We start from the raw sequence: 24,381 nt of genomic DNA, 5'->3' as shown, positions 1-24,381 counted from the left end.
TTATTCACCAAGCATGTCTTAAATTGATAAAAAATGGATAAGCAAAAACTATTTATATTTTAAATAAATGCTGTTCTTTTTAACCTTTTATTCATCAAGAATGCTAAAAAAGGATTATTAGAATAATTTCTGAAGAATCATGTGACACTGAAAACTAAAGTAATGGCTGATATTTTAAAATATAATAATATAGAATATCATTATTTTCTGTAAATTAGGGAAAAGTGTATGCTATTTAATTTTTTGCTCAGAAAAACAAAAACAAAAATGCAATGAAATTGAACAGAAAACTTTTTAATATTTTCTTGGAAAGACAACAAAAATTTAAAGCAGTATTTACTTGTTGTTTTTATGCTTAAACCCTTTTATGCCTTTGACCCATATATGTGACCCTGGACCACAAAACCAGTCATAAGGTTAAATTTTACAAAACTGAGATATATACATCATATGAAAGCTCAATAAATAAGCTTTCTGTTGATGTATAGGATAGGACAATATTTGGTCAAGATACATCTATTTGAAAATCTGAAATCTAAGGGTGCAAAAAATAAAAATACTGAGAAAATCACCTTTAAAGTTGTCCAAATTAAGTTCTTAACAATGCATATTACTAATCAAAAATTACATTTTGATATATTTACAGTAGGAATTTTACAAAAAATCTTCATGGAACATGATCTTTACTGAATTTCCTAATGATTTTTGACATAAAAGAAAAATCAATAATTTTGACCCATACAATGTATTTTTGGCTATTGCTACAAATATACCCCAGCGACTTAAGACTGGATTTGTGGTCCAGGGTCACATATATGTATACATGTGTGTGTATATATATATATATATATATGTGTGTATGTCCATCTTGACACAAAAGCAGCATCAGACTGTACTTCTCTCGCGCTGATTAGAGTTTTTGAGGCTGAAACTGACAGTCAGAAGTGTGTGTTAATGCCTTTTAACCCAGAACACACGTACAGACTGAATCAAGGACTCATTCAGCGTCTCAGCTTTGATTTGTCCCTCGCAGGTTTCAAAGGGTGAGATGTGATCGATCCGTCCGCTCTTCAGGTGCTTCGGCTCACATCTGATCATTGACAGCCTCTGTGCTTTCTGTGCTTCACTGTGCAGCATACATCCAGTGTGTATGCAATGAAACTCTGCTTGTAAAGCGTACAGTATTTAGTGTTGAGCTAGTATTGGGACAGATGTGAGGTTATGGAGAGGTGAACGCGTACAGTGCCGTTTGTGTCAGCAGATTCAGTAATGAGCTCATTGTGACAGTAGGTTCGGCATATGCTCACGTCTGCATCTGCGTCTGTCGTCTGTTCAGATGATTTCAGTCCAGAGAGTTCAGACCTGATCTCATTAAGATCTGGAGAGACACTGCAGGTGAATAGGGCAAACAAACAAAAAAAAACTTAATAGTTATGACCTTACTTACCCAGTTGATTGATAACGTTGATAAATGCAAACATTCTTTGTATTACAAGTTTTGTCAAATGTTAGGTTTAAATATACTGGTAAAAGTTATTTTTTTTTTTACTTTTAAAACTGGATTTTCCAAAAGATGGGCAAAAATCTTACACTAAGCCATGTGAAATTATCCATGTTATCCCCATGAATTAAAGTTAGAAATGTGGGTCTTTTATAAAGTGAATTTTACATAAAGCAGTTTTTGTATGAAAAACCCATTTAAAAAATATTTATTTATTAATTTATATATATTTAAAAAATATCACTAACCCACTGAAAACTGCACAAATGTAGAGTAAAAACTTTAATAAACAGAAAAATATACAATACAGACCAAAAGTTTGGACACACCTTCTCATTCATTTGAATTGAACTTTTGGTCTGTACTGTATATGTGAACAAATCCCTCTGTAAAGTTGAAGTGGAGATTTATGGCTCAGTGTAGGAGAAAAAACTCTTGGTTAGGGCTGGGCGATATGGCTGAAAACTATATCACAATATCAGTGTTTCATATCGGTCGATATCGATAATTATTGATATTTTTATGACCCATTTAAAATAAGGACCAGGAGAAAAATATATTACACTCAAGCATTTTTATTTTAAACTTAACCTTCCTCTGATCATAATCCCCTCAGTTATTAAGACAGAAATGTCAACAACCATGGAAAACTCAAATAATTAAAATGTAAACATAAGTCTAAAGTCACAATATACACTTAATTATCTCTTAATCCTCAATTCAAACCCCATTCATTGTCGATGAAGTGAATGGTCAAGCTAATGTATGGCCCAGAAGTACGGCTTGACCACAGGTCAGAGGTTGTTGCAAAGTACTTGGCTGATTATATTTTTTTCTGCACAGATTGCTGGTTGCCAGTAGCCAACATTACTTCTTTCCCGGTACTTTAGCCTATACTTTGTGTAATAACGAAAACATTTATTTAAGTGAAAAAATAAGTCCAAAACTTTCAACATTTTGAACAACAGGGCCTTACAATCTTTTTTTTTTTTTTTCAGAAATTCTTGTTTTAATTTTTCTGATAATCAAATGAAAGCAAAATCACAGATTTATTTTTAAAAATAAAAATAAACGGAGCTTTACTGTTAAAATTAATACATAGAAGAAAAATTATATTCAGTTAAAAAAAGGTTTAATAATAATAGTATTTTTTCAACAATTAAGTGGTGACTCTTTATTTTATTTTTTATCATATATATTGTTTTATGTAAATTATTTAAATGTGAACATATAAACACCTACATTATACTGTACAGTAATACAAGACTAATATTGTTCTGATACATGTTAAACCGTACTTTTATTTTGACAGGTTGCCGTGAAGTTTCAGTGTGTATTGCTGCCTTCATGTGATATGGGAAAGATGATGCTTTCCACTTGTGAAGTGGAAATTACCAATGTGTCGTGTTCAGGTGCTTTTGTTGTCGTAGTGTAGAGAAACATGGCGGACTCGCAATTTGTCCACACATGTTACTTTGGTAAAACAGACCAAATAAAATAACATGAGAAAATTGCCTCCTTCAGAACACTGTACCGCAAAGCACCCTACTGGAGGCGAGCCACGACAAGCTAGCATCTTCTCTTAACGGTATTTTTAAAGACAACACTACGTTTAAATAGCGACGTTATTAAAATCCTTTATGCCCCAGCATTATGGGGGCTACAAACTAACCAACTAAACAGCAGAGAACTTTTAACATCATGCAATGCTTATCATTCAGTATAGTTTCGCTGCTGTCCGCCATGTTGAAAGGTCAAAGTTTATCCCATCTCGGCAACTCGGGTATCATAAAAAATTTCGAGCTTTCCAGTGGAAATTACAACGTGAGTGGGTGTTCATGTGCAATTTAGATGTCGGATTTTGGTATTTACCATAATTACGATAGCACATGAAGGCAGCATAATACAGTATGAATGATGCTAGTTTCACTAATGAAACGGTAAAATTGATAAAAAGTGACACTCACAGCAGCTTTGGAGATGTATTTATTGGAGTTTGTCTGTTCATGTGAGATGCAAAGGCCAAAAATTAGCGGGAGCGTCACGTGTGCAGTATGCGTTTAGTGAAAATAAAACGCGTCTCCTCCATTCATACATAGAGGCAAACGGGAACATGCAGGATTCATATTGAAACGGTCTTTTTGCATTTCAGTTTTCACAGACACTAGTCCATATCGCGATCTGAATTAATTAACAGACCAACTTTTGATTTATTGGTCCAAAAATCGACGAATTCCGCGGCATTCCGCTCTATAGTAAAGTCCGCGATCCCGTCTGTGAGGAGACATTGTAAACGCGCGATCATGTAGAGACAGAAATCAAATGCCGTCGTGTAAATGAGATAAATAACATAAGGCTATTTAGTTTGTTTAATACAACAACATGGACCCGTTCTGTAGGAAAGATAACCTTAACTTCTATTGTGGTCTGGCGCTATGAACTGAATGTTAAAGGGGGGCTGGGCGGGCCAACGAAGAATACAAAATATCGAACGTTTTATCGAACACATTTTATATTGATATCGATCTCTTGTCTATCGCGATATATATCGTTATCGTTTTATCGCCCAGCCCTACTCTTGGTCTTAAAAAATATGTATTGTAATTGAAATCTATTGACACAAATAGATAAAGTACTATAAAAGAAACAATTAACAGTGTCTTTTGGGTGTTTTCATTCCACTAGTCTGAAAAAACAGTTTAGGAAACACCAAAATCTCAAACTTGACAGGTGCATGAAAAAACAATGTTTTCGCCTGCAGTGTCTTCCATTAAAAGAGAAGTTTACTTTTAGATCAAAAATTTACGGATAATGTACTCAACCCCTTGTCATCCAAAATGTTCACATCTTTCTTTCTTCAGTCTTAGAGAAATTATGTTTTTTGAGGAAAACGGTTCAGGATTTCTCTCCATATAGTGGACTTCTATGGTGCCCTGAGTTTGAATTTCCAAAATGCAGCTTCAAAGGGCTCTAAACAATCCCAGTCAAGGAGTAAAGGTCTTAACTAGCGAAACAATCAGTTATTTAAAAAAAAAAAAAAATTGTTTGGGAAAAAGTGTAGGATCAGTACGATTTTTAATGCTTTTTAAAGGAGACTTTTCTGCTCATCAAGGCTGTGTTTTTTTTAATAAAAATACTGAAAAAAAACTGTAATATTATGAAATGTTAATGCAATTTAAAAAAATGTTTTTCAATTGAAATATACTTTAAAATATAATTTATTCCTGTGATGCAAAGCCGAATTTTCAGCATCATTACTGCAGTCTTCAGTGTCACATGATCCTTCAGAAATCATTCTAGTGTTGGAAACTTGTTGTGCTGCTTAATTTTTTTTATTTTTTTTGGACCTGTCATTTTTTTTCAGCTTTTGTAACAATAAACACCTTGTTCAAAGTTTGGTGTCATTAAATCTTTTCTTTTTTCCTCTCTTTGAAAGAAATTAATACTTTTATTCACGAAGAATGTGTTAAATTGATAAAAAAGTGATAGTAAATATTTCTATTTGGAATAAATGCTGTTCTTTTTAACTTTTTATTAATCAAAGAATGTTGAAACAAGTATCACCGGTTTCAAAACAAATATTAAGCAGCACTGTTTCCAACATTGATAATAAATCACATATTAGAATGATTTCTGAAGGATCGTGTGACACTGAAGACTGGAGTAATGATGCTGAAAATTCAGCTTTGCATCACAGAAATCAATTACATTTTAAAGTATATAAAATTTTTGAATTGCAATAATATTTCTGTATTTTTGATCAAATAAATGGAACTTTGATGAGCGTAAGAGACTTTTTTTTAAAAACGTTAAAAACCAAACTGATTCCAAACATTTAATTGCAGTGTAAATCATCCCACATCACTGCTTTACCTTTTTTTTTTTTTTTTTTTTTTTGAAAGAGTGTTTGATCTTTTTTTTTCATTCGACCAGATAACATTTAAAGCAGTCATATGCAAATGTTACAACGTGCCCCTCAGATGTTACAATGTATCCACCTACGGGCAGATTGTAACATTTCACTTCCTTCCTTTTGAGGTAAATAACAAAAAAATGATACACTGTAACTATAAATTTGTACTAGTGTGAAATTAATTTGGTTTAAAAATTATAATTTGAACTCTGCGTGGATTTTAACAAACTGAGAAATTCAAAAAGCATCATTAAGGCATGGAGTAGATGGAGTGTGAAACAAGTTGAACGGGTTTAGAAATTCTCATATGATGGTTTTACATTTTCTTCTGGTTTTCATGCTGTGTAAATGAAGGTTAAATGGTGTTGATTTGCTCTGGACAAACACACGGCTCTAAAGTCAACATCTGCTTTCCATCGAGAGCCGCGGCGATGTGCTGAAGCTACTCATTAAACATTTTTAGAAACACGTTTTCCTCTCTTTAGCTGTTTTTCCATAGCGCTGTTACTCCAGCAAACACTTCACACACCTGAGCTTTCATGCTCAACTAAACACACACACACACACACACACACACACACATGATCCTACATTGACACGCTCAGAGGAAGTGATGCGTTTGGCCAGAGACCTTGGTCTGTCTGCACTTGGTTTAGTGTTACTGTTCCACTTCCTTGTGATAGAAACTGGGTGGAGAATAATGTCAGGATAATGCTGAGGGATTTATATTCTTCACATTGTGTTCATGAGAACTTTCAGTTTTGCCCTTAAAGCATAAAAACATTGTTGCTTAAACACTAAGTGAAATAAAAGGCTTTTACACTGGTTTTCATTTTATTTGATTATATATTATTTTAGTTAACATTTTATGTCAAGTAACAGGGATGTTTTTTTTTCTTTTTATGCTTTTAGTTGTAGTTTTAAATTTAATTTTAATACAGTTAATAAACTTTAATTACAATATCAGTAATAAAATATTTGTTTTTAATTTTAGTCATTTTAGTATTTCAACCTAAACTAAACCTTTTTTTATTTTAATGACTTTATTTGAAGTTAATGTTTATTTTATGTCAAGTAACTAAAATTGTTTGTTTTAGCTTTTGTTATTTTAGTACATTAACTTAAATGAAACAAAAATGTTGCCTTGGCATCTAACTAATAAATGTATTTAATTTAATTTAATTTAATTTTATTTTATTTTATTTAGTCAATTAATTATTATTTTTTTATTTTAGTACTTCAACCTAAACTAAACTAACTGTTTAGATTTTATTTTAGTTTAATGTTTATGTCAAGTAACAAAAGTGTTTGTTTTTATTATTTTAGTACATCAGCTTTAACTAAACAAACATTTAAAATGTTGCCTTGGCATTTAACTGAATATTTTATTTTATTTTATTTTATATTATTTTATTTTATTTATTTTTTGTCAAGGAATTAAATTATTATTATTATTATTATTATTATTATTATTATTATTATTATTATTATTATTATTATTATTATTTATTTATTTATTTTTTTTTTATTTTTTTTTTTAATAAATAAACCTAAACTAAATTTTCTATTTTCTATATTATATAAAATTTTATATTTAATATTTTATTTAAGTTAATGTTTATTTTATGTTAAGTTACACAAATGTTTTTTTAGTTTTTATTTTAGTTATTTTAGTGCATCAACTTAAACTAAAAACCATGGCATCTAACTGAAATAAAATAAATGCATTTTATTTTTGCATTTTATTTTATTTTATAACATGTATTTTTTTTTCAAGTATTTTTATTTATTTAATTTATATTTATTTGCTAACAATTTTTTTTTTTTTTTGTTATTTTAGTGCATCAACTTAAACAAAAAAATAAGGAATGTTGCCTTGGCATCTAATTGAAATAAAATAAATGTATTTCATTTAATTTCTTATTTTATTATGTAACGATTATGTTGTCAAGTAATTATTATTTTATATTATTATTTATTAGTTTTTTTTTAATTTTAGTACTTCAGCTTAAACTAAATGGAAGTTAGAAATGTTACCTTGTCAACTAACTGAAATAAAGTGTAAAAAAAAAAAAAAAAAAAAAACTTTCAATATGACCTATTGAAAAACAAAAAAAAATCATAAAATGGACAAAAATACAACAAAATTACTGAAATTTGAACCAAAATTGAAATGGAAAATATAAAAATAAAAACTAATTTAAATGATTAACTAACCAATTAATATAAGTATCAAACTATAGTATATAAATAGTATGTTAATGATATTAAAATAAGAATATGACCACAGTGGATTGTTATTATTATTGACTGACATCAGTATTTCTACTTCTGCAAATTGACACAGGTGTAAATGGATGGAACAGTTGTATTTTCGGCTTGTGACCTTTGTGATTGTGTGTCCTCAGGTTCAGCGTTCATGATGGTGAACACGTCTGGACGGGTGTCGGGTCAGCGAGCTCAGCTCTACATGCCGCAGTTTAAAGAGAACGACACCCACTGCGTCATCTTCCAGTTTTACGGCGCCGGTCGAGAGGGTTCGAGTCCCGGCCAGCTCTTCATCTACGTGAAGGAGAACAACAGTCCTCTGGGCGTCGCCGTGTGGAACTCGTCCGGTCCGGCCTTCCAGAAGTGGCAGCAGGTTGAACTGGCCATCAGCACCTTCTGGCCCAATTTCTACCAGGTGAGACTGTGTTCATTCCACCGTTTCTTCTGTCATCAAACGCCGCGGTGCGTCTCATTAATTCATTCTGTTTCCTGTTGCTCTTGACACAAACCTACAAAGTGGCTCGTGTTCGACTCGACACCTGCCAGACTGCGGCGGCTTCCTGCTGGTCCGTACGACGCCACGGCGTTAATTAAAAGAGGAAGTTCAATTATTTTTTGATGAAACGCTCCCCCATTGGTCTCACAAATGAGTTTGGTTTGTACCGACCGGCGTGAAGTTCCTCGAACCCTCGACGTACGGCGCGCAGCAGCTGATGTGTTCTCTGTGGCGTTTCTGGATAAAAGCTGTTTTATGATTTGTGGACCGATGGGGATGAACATATGGACACAAAAAGAGAAATCAACTGGGCAGAACAGACAGTCTTGAATAAATTCATTGAAATGTAATTTTCTATGTAATTTAAAGTCTAATAATTCCAGTCTAAATGTGAAATGCATGGCATTTTTAGACTTTACATGACATAGAAAATTACATTTAAATTAATAATACGTTTAAATGAATTAAACATTTTTTTAAATAAATTAATAAATAATAATATTACTTTTAATAGAATTAATTCTTCAGTTAATTTATTAGTTAATTTATATAAAACATGATTTATGTTTCTAAAATGGAATTCATTTTATCTTATTTTATTATATTTTATTGGATCAGTGAAGTTTGCAATCAAAAATTGCAATTTTAAACTCACTGTCTGTGAAACGTCTTTGGAAATAATTATTTGTGCTTCAATGATTCAGTCGTAGACAGTAACTTGGTTTGCTTTTGAATGAATAATTGTTTTGTTCTAATCGGTTCAGTGAATGATTCAATGACTCCGTTATAGACAGTAACTTTGTTTGTTCTTGAATGAATCACTGTTTTGTTCTAATCGGTTCAGTGAATGAAACTTTCAATATCGATTCAGTGATTCATTCATAGACACTAACTTGGTTTGCTTCTAAATTAATAACCGTTTTATTCTAATCGGTTCAGTGAAAGATTTATCCCCGGTTTCACAGACAAGGCTTAAGCTTAGTCCTAGACTAAAATGTAAGTCTGAGCTGTTTCAACTGAAACAAAATTGCACTGATTGATCTTAAAATATATCAGTGCCTTTGTTTTGTCTCAAGATGCACACCAGTAATGTTTTTTTTTTTCTAAGCATTTTTATAAAAATTACTTAAATGTCCTAATTGAACTATAGCCTAATCCTGTCTTAGTCTAAGCCCTGTCTGTGAAACCGGGCCTTATTGACTTAATCATAGACATCAAATTAGTTTGCTTCTGAATGAATCACTTTTTTGTTCTAATTGGTTCATTGAGTGATTCAATGATTCAATCATAGACATAAACTTTGTTTACTTCTGAATGAATCACTGTTTTTTTCTAGTAAATTGAGTGAATGATTCAATGACTCAATCTTAGACAGTAACTTAGTTTGATTCTGAATGAATCACTGTTTTGTTCTAATCAGTTTAGTGAATGATTCAATGACTCAGTCATTGACAGAAACTTGGTTTGTTCCTGAATGAAAGACTGTTTTTTTCTAATCGGATCAGTGAATGTTTCAATGACTCATAGGCAGTAACTTGGTTTGTTTCTGAATGAATCACTCTTTTGTTCTAATTGGTTCATTGAGTGATTCAATGATTCAATCATAGACATAAACTTTGTTTACTTCTGAATGAATCACTGTTTTTTTTTTTCTAATAAATTGAGTGAATGATTCAATGACTCAATCTTAGACAGTAACTTAGTTTGATTCTGAATGAATCACTGTTTTGTTCTAATCAGTTTAGTGAATGATTCAATGACTCAGTCATTGACAGAAACTTGGTTTGTTCCATGAATGAAAGACTGCTTTTTTCTAATCGGATCAGTGAATGTTTCAATGACTCATAGGCAGTAACTTGGTTTGTTTCTGAATGAATCACTCTTTTGTTATAATGTATAAGTTCAGTGAGTGATTCAATGACTCACGCATGAAGACTGGCACTTTTTTTGTTCATGAATTAATTGATGCTTTTAAATGATTCAATGGATTGAATGATTCAAGGACTCATTCATATAGACATATAGACAGGTGAATCTATGCAATCTGCAGAAAGTCGTCATTAGTCCAGTACTAACGTATTTATTTATGTTAACAAACAGCAATTATTTTCCAAACAAGTTTCCTCAATACTCCTGAGAATTCACATTGAAACTGAGAGTTTTGATTGCACACTTCACTCTCTTGTCAAATCCGAGCACAGCGTTGTTGAGATCTCTTCTAAAACACAAGAGCAGACACATAAGGTCTTTTTTCCTCAGGAGAAGCAACTGAGAAGCAGTAGAGACTCTCAGCGCTGTGTGTGATGTGTGATTTCTCCTCCGTTGGGAACGCACTTCATCTGGAGTTAGTATTTTATCCCGTCGCGCGTTCATGAGCATCAGCGTCCTCGCGCTAACAAATAACCCCGATGCTCAGACACGCTCATCAAACGCGCGGCTCTCCCGCGAGAGACTGCTGGACGACCGACAACAAAAGCATCCAGGAGTCCTCCGAGAAATAAGCAGCATCTGCCGAGAGACACGTATCGCGTCTCCATCCTGCGGCGGCGTGCGCGTAATTGCTGAAAAATACGATTGTGACTTTTTAATACAAGCAGAGATTAACAATGCAATCTCCAATTCGTCAGTGCTGTGGCTAATTAGTGATGCTACCCTAATTGCAGGTTTGTGTAATTGCACTGTATCTTAAGAGTTTGTCAAGATGAAACCACCTGCTACAGAGAGAATCCTCCACACTCTTATTTTGTAATTACAGGCTTTGTGTTTTTATCTCCTGTTGCGCTTTTCTTCTAGTTCACAACGACTAATTGCATCGCGCTCGCTTCTGTTTTAATTGACAGTATAGTTTCAGTATGCCAATTGCATCGGTTCCGTCCTGCCGCGACATTTCATGCTGGATATTTGTAATGCACAGGTGAGAAGGAGGATGAATGCATGAACTCTCACCTTTGCTTTGTTTCTGCGGCGTTGAGAAACTCTGTGTTTAATGCTGATTGACAAACAGATGCGGTTTGAGTCTTTTAAAAATAAATACCAGAACAAAAGAGATCAGACTGGAACGCTGGAGATAAACACTATTCGTTTTCGAAATTACATTTGAGTTGCAATTATTACCATTGTCTGTCATTTGATACACTGATGGGCGTTACAGAAGGTCATTTGCATTCAAAACCCAAACTTTTACAAGAGAGTAATTATGAAGAAGAAGAATTGAGATCGGATTCTTCAGAAAGTTGGCAGAAAGTTTTCTTTTTGGCTACAGTATTAAACAAATCGACATAAATGAGAAAAATATTAAAAATATAGCATCTTCAATCACAGTTATTCCTGTGCAGACTAAAAATATTTCATTTTATTAATGAGCTTATTAAAGAGATTCTGGGCTTTTTGGTTTTTCATAGTGTTCTTTTAGACTAGTGCAAAGACAAAAATCCAAAAACACTGTTAAGTGTTTCTTTTATAGCACTTTATCTATTTGTGTCAATAGATTTAAATTACAATGCAAAGGCCGTTTTATCAAAATGAGTTTTTTCTCCTACACTGAGCGATAAATCCATAAATTTGTTCATATATAATTTGCTTGTTTTTATACATTTTATTTCTTCAAAAAGGCTAAAAAATATAATGTTTCCAAACCTTGCTTTCAAAACCCAAACTTTTACAAAAGAGTAATTATACAATTAGAGAAGAATTGAGATCGGATTCTTCAGAAAGTTGGCAGAAAGTTTTCTTTTTGGCTACAGTATTAAACAAATCAACATAAATGAGAAGCATGTTAAAAATATAGCATCTTTAATCACAGTTATTCCTGTGTAAACTGAAAATACTTCATTTTATTAATGAGACCATAAGTTGATCCAGTGAAAACAGGCTCCATCTTAAAAACAGACTGTGCTTTTGGTTTTAAAGTGACAGCAACCTAATAAACCTGCTCAAATTAAATGACAAACAAAGAAAAAAGAGTGGTTTTTTTCATGCACCTGTCAAGTTTAAGATTTGGAGCTTTTTGGTGTTTTAATAAAGTGTTTTTTCAGACTAGTGCAAAGAAAACATCCAAAAACATTTATGTTAAATGTTTCTTTTATAGCACTTTATCTATTTGTGTCAATAGATTTCAATTACAATACATATTTTTAAAGGCCAAGAGTTTTTCTTCTACACTGAGCCATAAATCTCCACTTCAACAGCACTTACACACACCAAACTTTACATTCTGACTTCATCCAGTGTTTAGATTTTTGACTAGAAATGTATGCAAACGAGCACATATTTTATTAAATAATACCTCATTTGCATATTTAAAACCTTACATTTTGGAAAACTTGTAATACAAATTTTTTTTAGAATTATCAAAGTAATCAGTCAACTGGGTAAGTAAGGACATAACTATTCGTTTTTTTTGTCTCGCCTTATTAAGAATCTGTATGTTTGATTCAATGTTTTTTTTACATTTATTTGTTTTTGTTCTGTAATATAGGACAGTACCTCTGACTTGGTGTAGTATAGTAATTATGGTATCCTAATTGTAAGGTATGTAATTATGCAAGGTAAAAATATTACGCTACAAGCAATTTCAGTTTGATTGCATAAATCACAAAAAATTAAAATAATAGTAAAATCATGGTGGGACTGACTTTATGCCCTGCTCACAGTGTTTCCCACAGAACCTCACATCTTGCTCTCGCAAAAGTCCGTCATAAAACTATAATTAGAGGCCTGGATGCTGGCGAGCGTCTGCTAAATGACAGCAGAATGAAAATCAATTTGATTGGCCTAATAAAGTGATCCGTGTGCCGCTAATGATTCATTTCATTTGCTCTTTTGTTCAGGTCGCATTGACAGTGTCTCATTCAGGTTCTCCTGAGAGACGTTTAATGCTGAATGATATTAAAAATCTGAACTCTGAGGGCGATAATGACTCAAAACGTGCCAGAAAATACTATGTTACTGACTTATTTCTTTGAAATAACATGTGAATATTATCTGCACATGGTAATGAGTGGAATATGAAAGCACAACAGTATTGCTGGAATTTTGACATTTTTATTGTGCTTTTAAGATTATACTTTTAGACACTTTTTTTATTACTATTTTGCTAATTTTATGTAAATTTATGCAGATATATTGGTACATGAATATGATAATAAAAGTAAATAAAAAATAATTTTCATGTGATGTTTTTTCCTGCTGTCACCTGTTTTCATTAAAATTTTATTAAACGATTATCCGTTATTGTGCTCTTCTCCTTTTTATTTGTGAAAATTTTATATTTAGCTTTAATTTATTTCAGTTTGATTTTAGTCATTTTAGTTACTTCAACTAATTTTTGTTTAAAGTAATACATTTTAAGTTATAAATTTTGTTTACATTTTTAACCTTAATTTCAATGAGTAATTTTTAATAGTTTTAGTTTACATATCATGTTTTTTTCATTTGCACAAATATCATGGTATATTAATATGGTAATATATATTTCCGTGTCAGCAGTGTACCATGGTGTTATCATCTGATGTTTTTTTTTCTTGTCCGTGGGGCAAAAGAGTAAAAGTTCATATCATCATATCAGATGCGGGCAGTGTTGATGATACAGCAGAACTATTGTGTAATTTCTATAGATGTGCTACGTTTTTCATCAGAATCAGATCTGCACACCCTCGTGTTTTGCGTTCAGTAAGTGCCGACTGTGTTGTGTTTTGCGAGCGGCCCGTGATGCTATCAGGACTTTTGGCCTTGTTAAGCACTGGACCGTCTCTGGAGCTCCTGCTGCGTCTTCAGCTCTGGCACAGACACAAGATCCTCCATGCACAATATGAGGAGGAGGAGAACATTAGAGGAGCAGCGCAGCGCCGCAGGGCCGTCTGATGTCAGCCGCTCATGTAATTTGAGCGCCTGGCTTTAACCTGTTGTTTCCTGTGTGATCAAAGAAATGCTCACAGGAGCTCCAAACAACACATGACAAGACATGGAAACTCTGTCCTGTCTGCTCCTGTGAGAAACACAGGACAGTATGGATCTGCACCAACAATTTACTGATGTTTATACTATTTTTGACATTAAATAAACTCTAAGCACCTCATGAAATCAAAATGATTGTGTCTTTTAGTTTGTGTCAATAGTGACAAAGTAAATTCTTAGCACATTTAAGATTTGCAATCTATGCTAACTAGCAATGGAAAGTAGCAAAACACAGCTGTGATATAAACTAAAGACAATTGACTATTTAAAATAAAAGTCTCAACTTTTTGTGATACTGTGTTTATTTGGAGACACTGCAAGTGAATACCGCATGTTTTTAGGAATAAAATGTTGCTTAAATCAGTCTGAATGATATATGAACAAACCTAACAAACAAATATAAGTAAAAAACCTTCAGAATATAGAGAGGAAGGAAAATGGAAGTTTTGGTGTATGTAAGCTCGGTTGAAGTGGCAATGAAAACTCATAACCTTTAAATATTTGCATTTTCGGCATGTTTTTAGGAATAAATTGTTGTAAAAAACTAGGTGAATGATATATGAACAAACCCTTCAGTAAAAACCTTCAGAATATAGCGAAGAATAAAACTGTAAGTTTTGGTGTATGTAAGTTCTTCTAAAGTGAATATAAAAACTCACAACCCTTAAATTTTAGCATTTTCGGCATGTTTTTATTAATAAATTGTTGTAAAGAACTAGGTGAATGATAATATGAACAAACCCCCTCAGTAAAAACTATCAGAATATAGAGAGTAATAAAACTGTAAGTTTTGGTGTATGCAAGTTCTTCAGAAGTGGACATAAAAACTCAAAATCCTTAAATATTTGTATTTCGGCATGTTTTTAGGAATAAATTGTTGTAAAAAACTAAGTGAATGATATATGAACAAACCCTTCAGTAAAAACCTTCAGAATATAGAAAGGAATAAAACTCTAAGTTTTGGTGTATGTTAGTTCTTCTAAAGTGGAAATAAAAACTCACAACCCTTAAATATTTGCATTTTTGGCATGTTTTTATAAATAAATTGTTGTAAAAAACAAAACAAAATGAAAGATATATAAACAAACCCCTCAGTAAAAACCTTCAGAATATAGAAAGGTATAAAACTGCTAAGTTTGGTGTAAGTAAGTGCTGCTGATGTGAAGATTAAAAGTTTTACATTTGAATTGGAGTTTAAATCTACAGACGCAAAAAAACAAAGTGCAAAAAATAAACTTGCAATAAGTTTGCCTGTAGTGTTTTAATGCTCCCCTTTGATGCTGTAGTGAATCTCTGATCGTGCTAATGAAGTGTTTTGGTTAATGGTTTCTCTCATACTGACTCTCTGTCTCTGTGTGTTTTGTTTCAGCTGGTGTTTGAGACGGTGGCGTCCGGTGAACGGGGTCTACTGGCCATCAGAGGAATCTCACGTCAGGGCCATCAATGCAGTAAGTGTCATGAGACGTGAACACATGTGCCACACGGCTTCACTATCTCCTGCCGCCACACAGAACTGACCGCAGACACGCTTCCTTTGAAAGCAGATTAAAGAACAGTCACCAAACACTGCATTCCCACAATCCTCTCTGCTTATGTGTGTTCCTGTGTGAGCGCATGTGATTACAAACACTCATCACTCGCCAAAATATGTTCCGGCCAGTTGCACAAAGCTAAAAGAAGGTTTGTGTGTTGATTTGTTTGAGTGTGAGTCATTTTGACCGTTTAGTAGTCTCTCATTTTTGTTTAGCTTATTTCTTCCTTTTCAGTTGATGACACTGTGCGGGTTATTTAATGTTAACCATTAACCAATTAGCTACTAAGTTTAGTCACTATTTCAGGCTGCTGTTGTAGGTGATTCAGCCTGTCTAACGTTTTGAAGGGACGATTCACCCAGAAATGGGCATTCTGTTATTATTTACTGTCCTTCATGTCTTTCCAAACCCCTGTGACTTTTTTCTGTTGATGTTTTCCATGCAATTACAAATAACTGAAGCTTAAAAAAGACACTAAAACCCACTGAATTATCGTAACGGTCACCCATATAATGTATGCTCTGTATTTCAAAGTTTTTTTTTAGTCATATGTGAAAAAAATGTGTAATTTTATTATTATTTATTATATATTCATTCGTTATTTATTAATTTATTGTATATATTTCATATTTATTTTAGTTAGTACTTCAACTGAAACTTTCTTTAATTTGTGTGCAGTGGAATATTTTAGGTTTCGAATTAAGTTAACTTTTTTGTAATCTAATATTAACAGTTTTAGCTGTAGTTTAAAAAAAATAATGTTTTTCACTGATTCTTAAATGCAAAAGCTACACCGGTGCTTTTGTAAAGATCAGTTTTCATAAACCGCAGTCGATCATGACTGATATAAAGTCATACGGCATCACGATCTTGTAATTAATAATCGTCTCTGAATGTCTCATATAACGCAATTCATCAGCTGATAAATGAAAGCGTGTTTAGTTTTGAATGATGTTTCTCTGAGCGTCTGATGTTTGACCTTCACTCTTTCACTTGCTCATCCATATCTCCTCGTTTGTTATTCATCACTCATAGAGTCATTCCCTCCATTTCCATTCACTCATCGTTCTTAAAACTCCTGCTTACACATCCACTTAAATATTTCACATTTTAGTAATATTTATAGTATATTATAGGTTTTGATGCAAGTTTTAATTAGCTTTTATTTGTATATTTTCAGTTTTAGTTCGTTTTTTAGTATATTAGGTTTAATTAAGTTTTTTAATGTTTTTATTTTATTTTTAGTTTTTTTACATAAAAATATAAAATGTAAAATAAAAATAATCTTTTTTTATTATATTTAAAAAAAAACTTTAGAATATTGATTGTAATAAAACTTATAAATAAAAACTCACAACCCTTAAAAATATACATTTTCTGCACATTTTTAGGAATAAATTGTTGTATAAAACCAGGTGAATAATATATAAACAAACCCTTCAGCAAAAAAACATCAGAATATAGAGAAGAATAAAACTGTAAGTTTTGGTGTATGCAAGTTCTGCTGAAGTGGAAAAAACTCTCAACCCTTAAAAATGTACATTTTCTGCATGTTTTTAGGAATAAATTGTTGTATAATACCAGTTAAATAATATATAAACAAACCCTTCAGTCAAAACCTTCAGAATATAGAGAATAATAAATCTGTAAGTTTTGGTGTATGTAAGTTCTGCTGAAGTTGAAATAAAAACTCACAACCCTTAAACATTTACATTTTCTGCATTTTTTTAGGAATAAACTGTTGTATAAAACAAGGTGAATAATATATAAACAAACCATTCAGTAAAAACCTTCAGAATATAGAAAAGAATAAAACTGTAAGTTTTGGTGTATGTAAGTTCTGCTTAAGTGGAAATAAAAACTCTCAGCCCTAAAAAAATATACGTTTTTTTAGGAATAAATTGTTGTTCCAATTTATGGTGATTAATATGTGAACAAACCCCTCAGTAAAAACATTTAGAATATAGAAAGGAATGAATAAAACTGTAAGTTTTGGTGTATGTAAGTTCTGCTTAAGTGGAAAAAACAAACTCTCAACCCTTTAAAAATGTACATTTTCAGCATGTTTTTAGCAATAAATTGTTGTATAAAACCAGGTGAATAATATATAAACAAATCCCTTAGTAAAAACCTTCAGAATAGAGATTGGAATAAAAATGTTTAGTTTTAGTGTATGGTACTGTAAGTTCTTCTGAAGTGGGAATCTTCGTTCTTAAAACTCCTGCTAACAAATCCAGTTAAATGCTTCATGGTATTTTAGTAATATTTATAGTATTTTATAGGTTTTGATTCAAAATTTTAAATTAGTTTTTATTTTTGTATTTTCATTCATTTTCATTTTACTTTTACTTTGATTCTTTGGTATCTATTTAATTTTTTAAAATGTATAGGTTTTATTTTTTTACATGAAAATATAAAACAAAAATAATATTTTTAAATTATATTTTTCAGCTATATGTTGTTTTCGTTTAATTAAAAATATATTTTTTAAAATTTTAGTGCTTTAACTTAATCTTACTTTAGTTAGTGGCTCAGGCATCATTTCTAATTTCAGCTTGTTTCATTGATATTTTTATTTAATATTGATATTTTATTTCATCTCACCTTTGGCTGGTTCTCTCGCTGGCTTTTCTGGGTTCTGAGGCTGATGGCCGGTTTCTCATTCAGGCTGATGTGTTTCGTGACTCTCTGACCTTTCCTCACGCGTTTCTCTAAGTGCTGCGTCTGGAAAACGCTTCTTGCTGCCCTTGAACTGCAGCGGCCGATCCTGTAATATCCTGATGGAAATGTGCTGAGCGAACGTGTGCCGATCCATTTTATGATTGATTCGCTGCAGTTTCACAGGTGAAAGACATCTGGGGGAGCTTCGTACACGATTCATTTGGTTCACATGAGTCATTTGAGTTGATTCATGATCTCGGCTGATGTTTCTCTCTGTCTGTGTGTCCATCAGTGAACATGCCTCACTTCCTGCACATTAAGAGTGTGAATATAGAGAGGAATAAAACTGTGAGTTTTAGTGTATGTAAGTTCTGCTGAAGTGGCATTAAAAGCTCACAACCCATAAAAATGTACGTTTTTGGCATATTTTTAGTAATAAATTGTTGTATAAAACCAGGTGAATAATATATGAACAAACCCTTCAGTAAAAACCTTCAAAATATCGAAAGGAATAAAAGTGTAAGTTTTGGTGTATGTAAGTTCTGCTTAAGTGGCATTAAAAACTCACAAGCCTTAAAAATTTACGTTTTCGGAATGTTTTTAGTAATAAATTGTTGTATAAAACCAGGTGAATAAAATATAAACAAACCCTTCAGTAAAATCCTTCAGAATATAGAGAGGAATAAAACTGTAAGTTTTGGTGTATGTAAATTCTGCTGAAGTGCCATTAAAAACTCACAACCCTTAAAAATTTACATTTCCGGCATGTTTTGTAGTAATAAATTGTTGTTTAAAACCAGGTGAATAATATATAAACAAACCCTTCAGTAAAATCCTTTATAATATAGAGAGGAATAAAACTGTAAGTTTTAGTGTATGTAGGTTCTGCAGAAGTGGCATTAAAAACTCACAACCCTTAAAAATGTACATGTTCGGCATGGTTTTAGTAATAAATTGTTGTATAAAACCAGGTGGATAGTATATGAACAAACCCTTCAGTAAAATCCTTCATAATATAGAGAGGAATAAAACTGTAAGTTTTGGTGTATGTCAGTTCTGCTTAAGTGGCATTAAAAAGGCAAAACCCTTAATGTACGTTTTTGGCATGTTTTCAGTAATAAATTGTTGTATAAAATCAGGTGAATAATATGTAAACAAGACTTTAATTTGATTCACATGAGTCATTTGAGTTGATTCATGTTCTCAGCTGATGTTTCTCTCTGTCTGTGTGTCCGTCAGTGAACACGCCTCACTTCTTGCACATTAAGAGCGTGGAGGTCAACGCAAGACAGACGGCCACGTTTCAGTGCACCATTAATGGCCAGCCCAAAGATCATGTCAACTACAAGCTCTGGTTGCAGGTATGTTCACTAGAACACAGTCAACAGATTTAATTTAAGTATTTTAGGTTATTTCTTTAATAAATATTGTGTTGTGTTTTATTCTCAGGGTATCGGTGGACGTGAGGCTCTTATGAAGGACACCAAACCAGTGAACTCCAGACGCTACACGGCCACCTTTGACATCGTCAACACCACCAAAGGAGACTCAGGCCGCTATCGCTGCATCGTCCGTTCAGAGAAAGGAGTCGGAGTGTCCAGTTACGGCGCTCTAGTGGTCAAACGTGAGTTTTTATTACCATTAATAATTCATAGAAAATGATGGACAACGGTCATAACTCTCTGGCTGTAATGTAATATCCAGGTTACATTCAGACTAATGTCTTTATGCACCATATATGGGTCATTGACGTATGAGGCAAATTTTAAAGTACAAAAAATAGTAATTTCTTTTATAGTTGTTCAAACATTAAGATTGTTGTTTCTTAAATTCTTATTATTTAGTGTTTTTTTTTAGCTATATGGATGGGTGTAGCCTTAAAAAATGTCATGTGGTGCGACCATGATTTATATTAAAATTATTTAATTAAATTAACATGCTTAACACTTTTTTACGTTTTCAATAATTAAAATATTTAGAAACAAAGTATTTGATTTGACACTTAAATATTTTGACACTTACAATAACAGAAAATTACAAACAACTAAATTTTTTTTTAAATTAAAATAAAAAAAACTAATTAAAAAGTATTTTTATATATATATAAATGTGTATATATATATTTAACATTTCCAAAACAGCAGTTGTAACCGGATGGTCGCACCACCTGATGTTTTTGACGCTTACAATAACATAAAAATATATTTATATATATATATATATATATATATATATATATATATATATATAATTTTATTGTATATTCTATTTTATTATTATATATTATTTTATATAATTTTATTCATTAATTTTTATATTATATTTTAAATTTATATTTTTTAAATTTAGTGTAACTGTTTTTAACATTATTTTTATATAAAAAAAAAAATTAGAATTATTTAGATATTCTAACCCATTTAGTAGTGCCAGATTCCCTAAAAGAAACTGGTGATGAGATTTTTTTTTTTAAGTTTAATGTTTATAATATTTCTTCCAATTGTTGCAAATGTTTCTGGAAAAAAGTTTAGAATCTATTAATATGCTGATTATTTTTAGTAAAAGCTTTTTGCACTAAACAGATGTTTTGAATAAAAAAAAATCAAGCAGCCTAAAATATCTTTCTTACTGTAAATGCAAAAGAAGATCATCTTATTAGGCAGCGTTAATATGAACACTCACTTGTGTCGGCACTTCACTAGTTTTGGATCAGAGCCGGCGTGTTTATGTGTGTGTGAGAGTGTGTTTGTGTGTGTGAGAAAGAGATATATCAGTAGTGTCATTATAAGGAGTGTTGGGCTGTAAATCTTCCTCAGATTTCCTCTCTTGCCTCTATTTTGATGTCAGGCTCCATCATGTTTTACGTGTGGTTACTAGCGGCGCTTCCTCTTGTTTATCACGCCTCTCTCCGCTTATTAGCCCAAATTGGCTCAGCAAATCGTATTATTTTACATTTTGCCCCTTTAGATTAACAGGCGGTGTGAAACATGTTTGGTTGCAGAGACTCTCATTCGTGTGTGTGTGTGTGTGTGTGTGTGTGTGTGTGTGTTAAGAGCGGCCAAGGGCAGCGACGGGCGTCACAACGCTCTGCTTCCTCCAGGAGAAAGACGCCCGCAGGTTAACAAGACTGACCCGCGTCCTGTGACAGCACAATGAGAGTCATAAATCATTTACAGCACGCTTCCTTTCTCTGTCCACACACACACACACACACACACACACACACACACACGATGCCTGTCTGCTGCAGGTGCCAGAATGAACTTCTGCCAATTAATTTACCACCGAAAATACACCTTTTGTTTTTTCATTTTTTTATGTATTTATATTTTTTAGATGTATCATTTTTATGTAGAAATGTATGGTAAATGTAGAAATATATTTCTAATACATTAATTTTTTTATATATTCATGTAATAATATTTTATAAATAAATTTTTATTTTTAATATCTATATTTTATATGTTTTTCCAGTAGTATATTAAAATATTTGTATTTATATTTTTAATATATTTAATTTTTTTGTGTATTGTAAATTTAGAAATATGTTTCTAATACATTTTATTTTTTAATATTTATATTATATTTTTTTATGTTCGTATATTTTTTAAATAAATGTATTATATGTTTGGTAAATGTAGAAATATATTTCTAATACATTTAATTTTTTTATATTCATAAAATAATTTTTATAAATCTGTTTTTATTTTTAATATTTTATTTTTCCAGTAGTATATTAAACAATAAATTGTTTTCTAATAATTTGTTTTTGCAAATCATTTTTAATTTTAATATCTATATTTGATATATTTTCCACTAGTATATAAAAAATATTTTATTTATATTTTTGATATTCATAATTTTTATAAATATAAATGTATTTTTTATATATATATATATATATATATATATATATATATATATATATATATATATAGTAAATGTAAGAAATATGTTTCTAATACATTTTAGTTATTTTTCAATATTCATATTAAAAATAATGTTTTATAAATGTATTATATGTACAGTATATATATATATATATATATATAAATATATAATATATATAAATATATATATATATGCATTTTATTTTTATTTTTTATAAATCTATTCTTATTTTTACTATCTATATTTCATTATAAATATATTTTATTATAAATATATTTAATATTTATCATATTAACATTTTTATTAAAATTTATAAACACACAGTATGTTTTAAATGTATGAATATCTTTTTTTTATTAAATGTATATAAATTACCATAAAAATATTTATAATATTACTATATTTATAAATATATTTTATATTTATAAGATTACTATTTTATTAATATTAATAAAACATACAGTATGTTATAAATGTATGGATATTGTTTGTAATATATTTTAAATAAATGTATTTAAATTATTGAAAATATGCATTATATTATATTTATAAACATATTTGTATAATTGTTATTATAAAAAATGTACAATTTATATGATATTTATGGATATTGTTAAAAAAAAATCCAAGAATTAAAATGATAATAAAATAAGCATGGTATATTTTTTTGTCATATGATTTATAGATATATATTTTTAATATATTTAAATTATTTGTAATATATGACAGGATTTTCTTTGGTATATTGCGTGCTACTGTAGTTTGAGATACTCGGATGCTCTTATGTTTGACGACAGTGAAAGAGAACGAGAAAGAAAAACAGAACCGTGGGCCAGTTTTGTCATCCTCGACCTTCTGAGGAGGAAGTTGTGCCTGTAGACAGTGAGTCTGACTCCAGACGCCGGCAGGACAGCGAGTGTGTGATGAGTTCAGGTCTCTGTCACGTCACATTAACTCACATTCACTCACATTCACTCTCAACGCCCTCAAACCTGCAGAAAACCAATGGAGGAAACCCACAGAACATCCTAATAACAGACACAAGATCAGATGTGTGCGGTTCAGGGTGCAGCCCAACACACTTCTAATTATACCACACCACATGAGTGTGTGTGTGTGTGTGGCAGGTGCAACACACACACACACACACACACACACACACACACACACACACACACACACACACGCACACACACACACACACACACACACACACACACAGACAGCTGAGCATTGACCTCTGACCTTTGATGAGCGCAGGATTGCTTTACTTACACTGATGTCTCACGGCCTTTACTCTCTTCAGCTGCTGAGATTCTGATTCTGATGACGAGACGCTTTCAGTTCCTCTGTACAAGTGTTTTAACGTGTCATACGTGGTATTTTATGATTTTAGACTTTTACTGAGTCGAGTCATAACTGAGTTTCTCATCAGAGTTGCAGAATTAAACATAAATTATAGTATTTTCTTCTGCTTTAGGGAAAAAATGCAGAAGTTCAAAATTTGAATGTAGAGGAAGTTTTGATAGTTTAAAATATATTTATTACAGGTCAGAACTGCTTATTTCAGTATTCTTACTATATTATTTGTATATTTCAGTATTCTTGCCATCTTTGTGTTTTTCTTTTAAACCAGCAGTGAAGCTGCATTTTTTTTTTTTTTTTACAAAATATATATTTAATTATAAGAATAAATTATTTTTAGTTGTTTTTAGTCTTGTATATTAATTTGTTTTGTTTTTTTATTTAATTAATTTGTTGTTTAATTTATTTTTTGTAATTCTATTTTATAATTTAGTTTTATTTAACTTTATTTTTATAATTTTGTTTTATTTTAAATGTATTATTTTTTTTATAATTTTATTAATGTTTTATTTAATAATTTAAATATTTTTGTCATTCTATTCTATTCTATTCTATTCTATTAGTTTTATTTGATTACATTTTGGTTTTTTATTCATAATTTTAATTTTCTTTTTATTTACTTTTATTTATATTTTATTATTTTAGTTTTGTAATTCAGTTTTATAATTTTGTTTAATTTAACTTTATTTTTATTTATTTTATTTTATTATTTCAATTACATTTTGTGTTCTTTTTTTATTAATTTTTGTTTTATTTTGTTTGAATTTGTTTATATATATATATATATATATATATATATATA

The 24,381-nt window shown here is 31.0% G+C and overlaps 1 protein-coding gene across 1 annotated transcript in view; it reads left to right on the top strand.

Annotated features, from left to right (window-relative positions):
• ptprma (protein tyrosine phosphatase receptor type Ma) overlaps window positions 1-24,381 on the top strand; it is a 154,477-nt gene that overhangs the window by 82,493 nt on the left and 47,603 nt on the right. Inside the window, exons 3-6 of the mRNA XM_073830665.1 lie at window positions 7,823-8,097; window positions 15,503-15,581; window positions 19,566-19,687; window positions 19,776-19,950. Of these exons, the coding sequence (XP_073686766.1) occupies window positions 7,823-8,097; window positions 15,503-15,581; window positions 19,566-19,687; window positions 19,776-19,950 (651 nt within the window). The remainder of the gene's footprint in view (window positions 1-7,822; window positions 8,098-15,502; window positions 15,582-19,565; window positions 19,688-19,775; window positions 19,951-24,381) is intronic.

The sequence above is a fragment of the Garra rufa genome, chromosome 24, assembly GCF_049309525.1.
Source record: "Garra rufa chromosome 24, GarRuf1.0, whole genome shotgun sequence".
In the NCBI taxonomy this organism is placed as follows: Eukaryota; Metazoa; Chordata; class Actinopteri; order Cypriniformes; family Cyprinidae; genus Garra; species Garra rufa.
The sequence above is the reverse complement of the archived record's forward strand: the minus strand, read 5'-3'. Positions and strand labels throughout refer to the sequence as shown.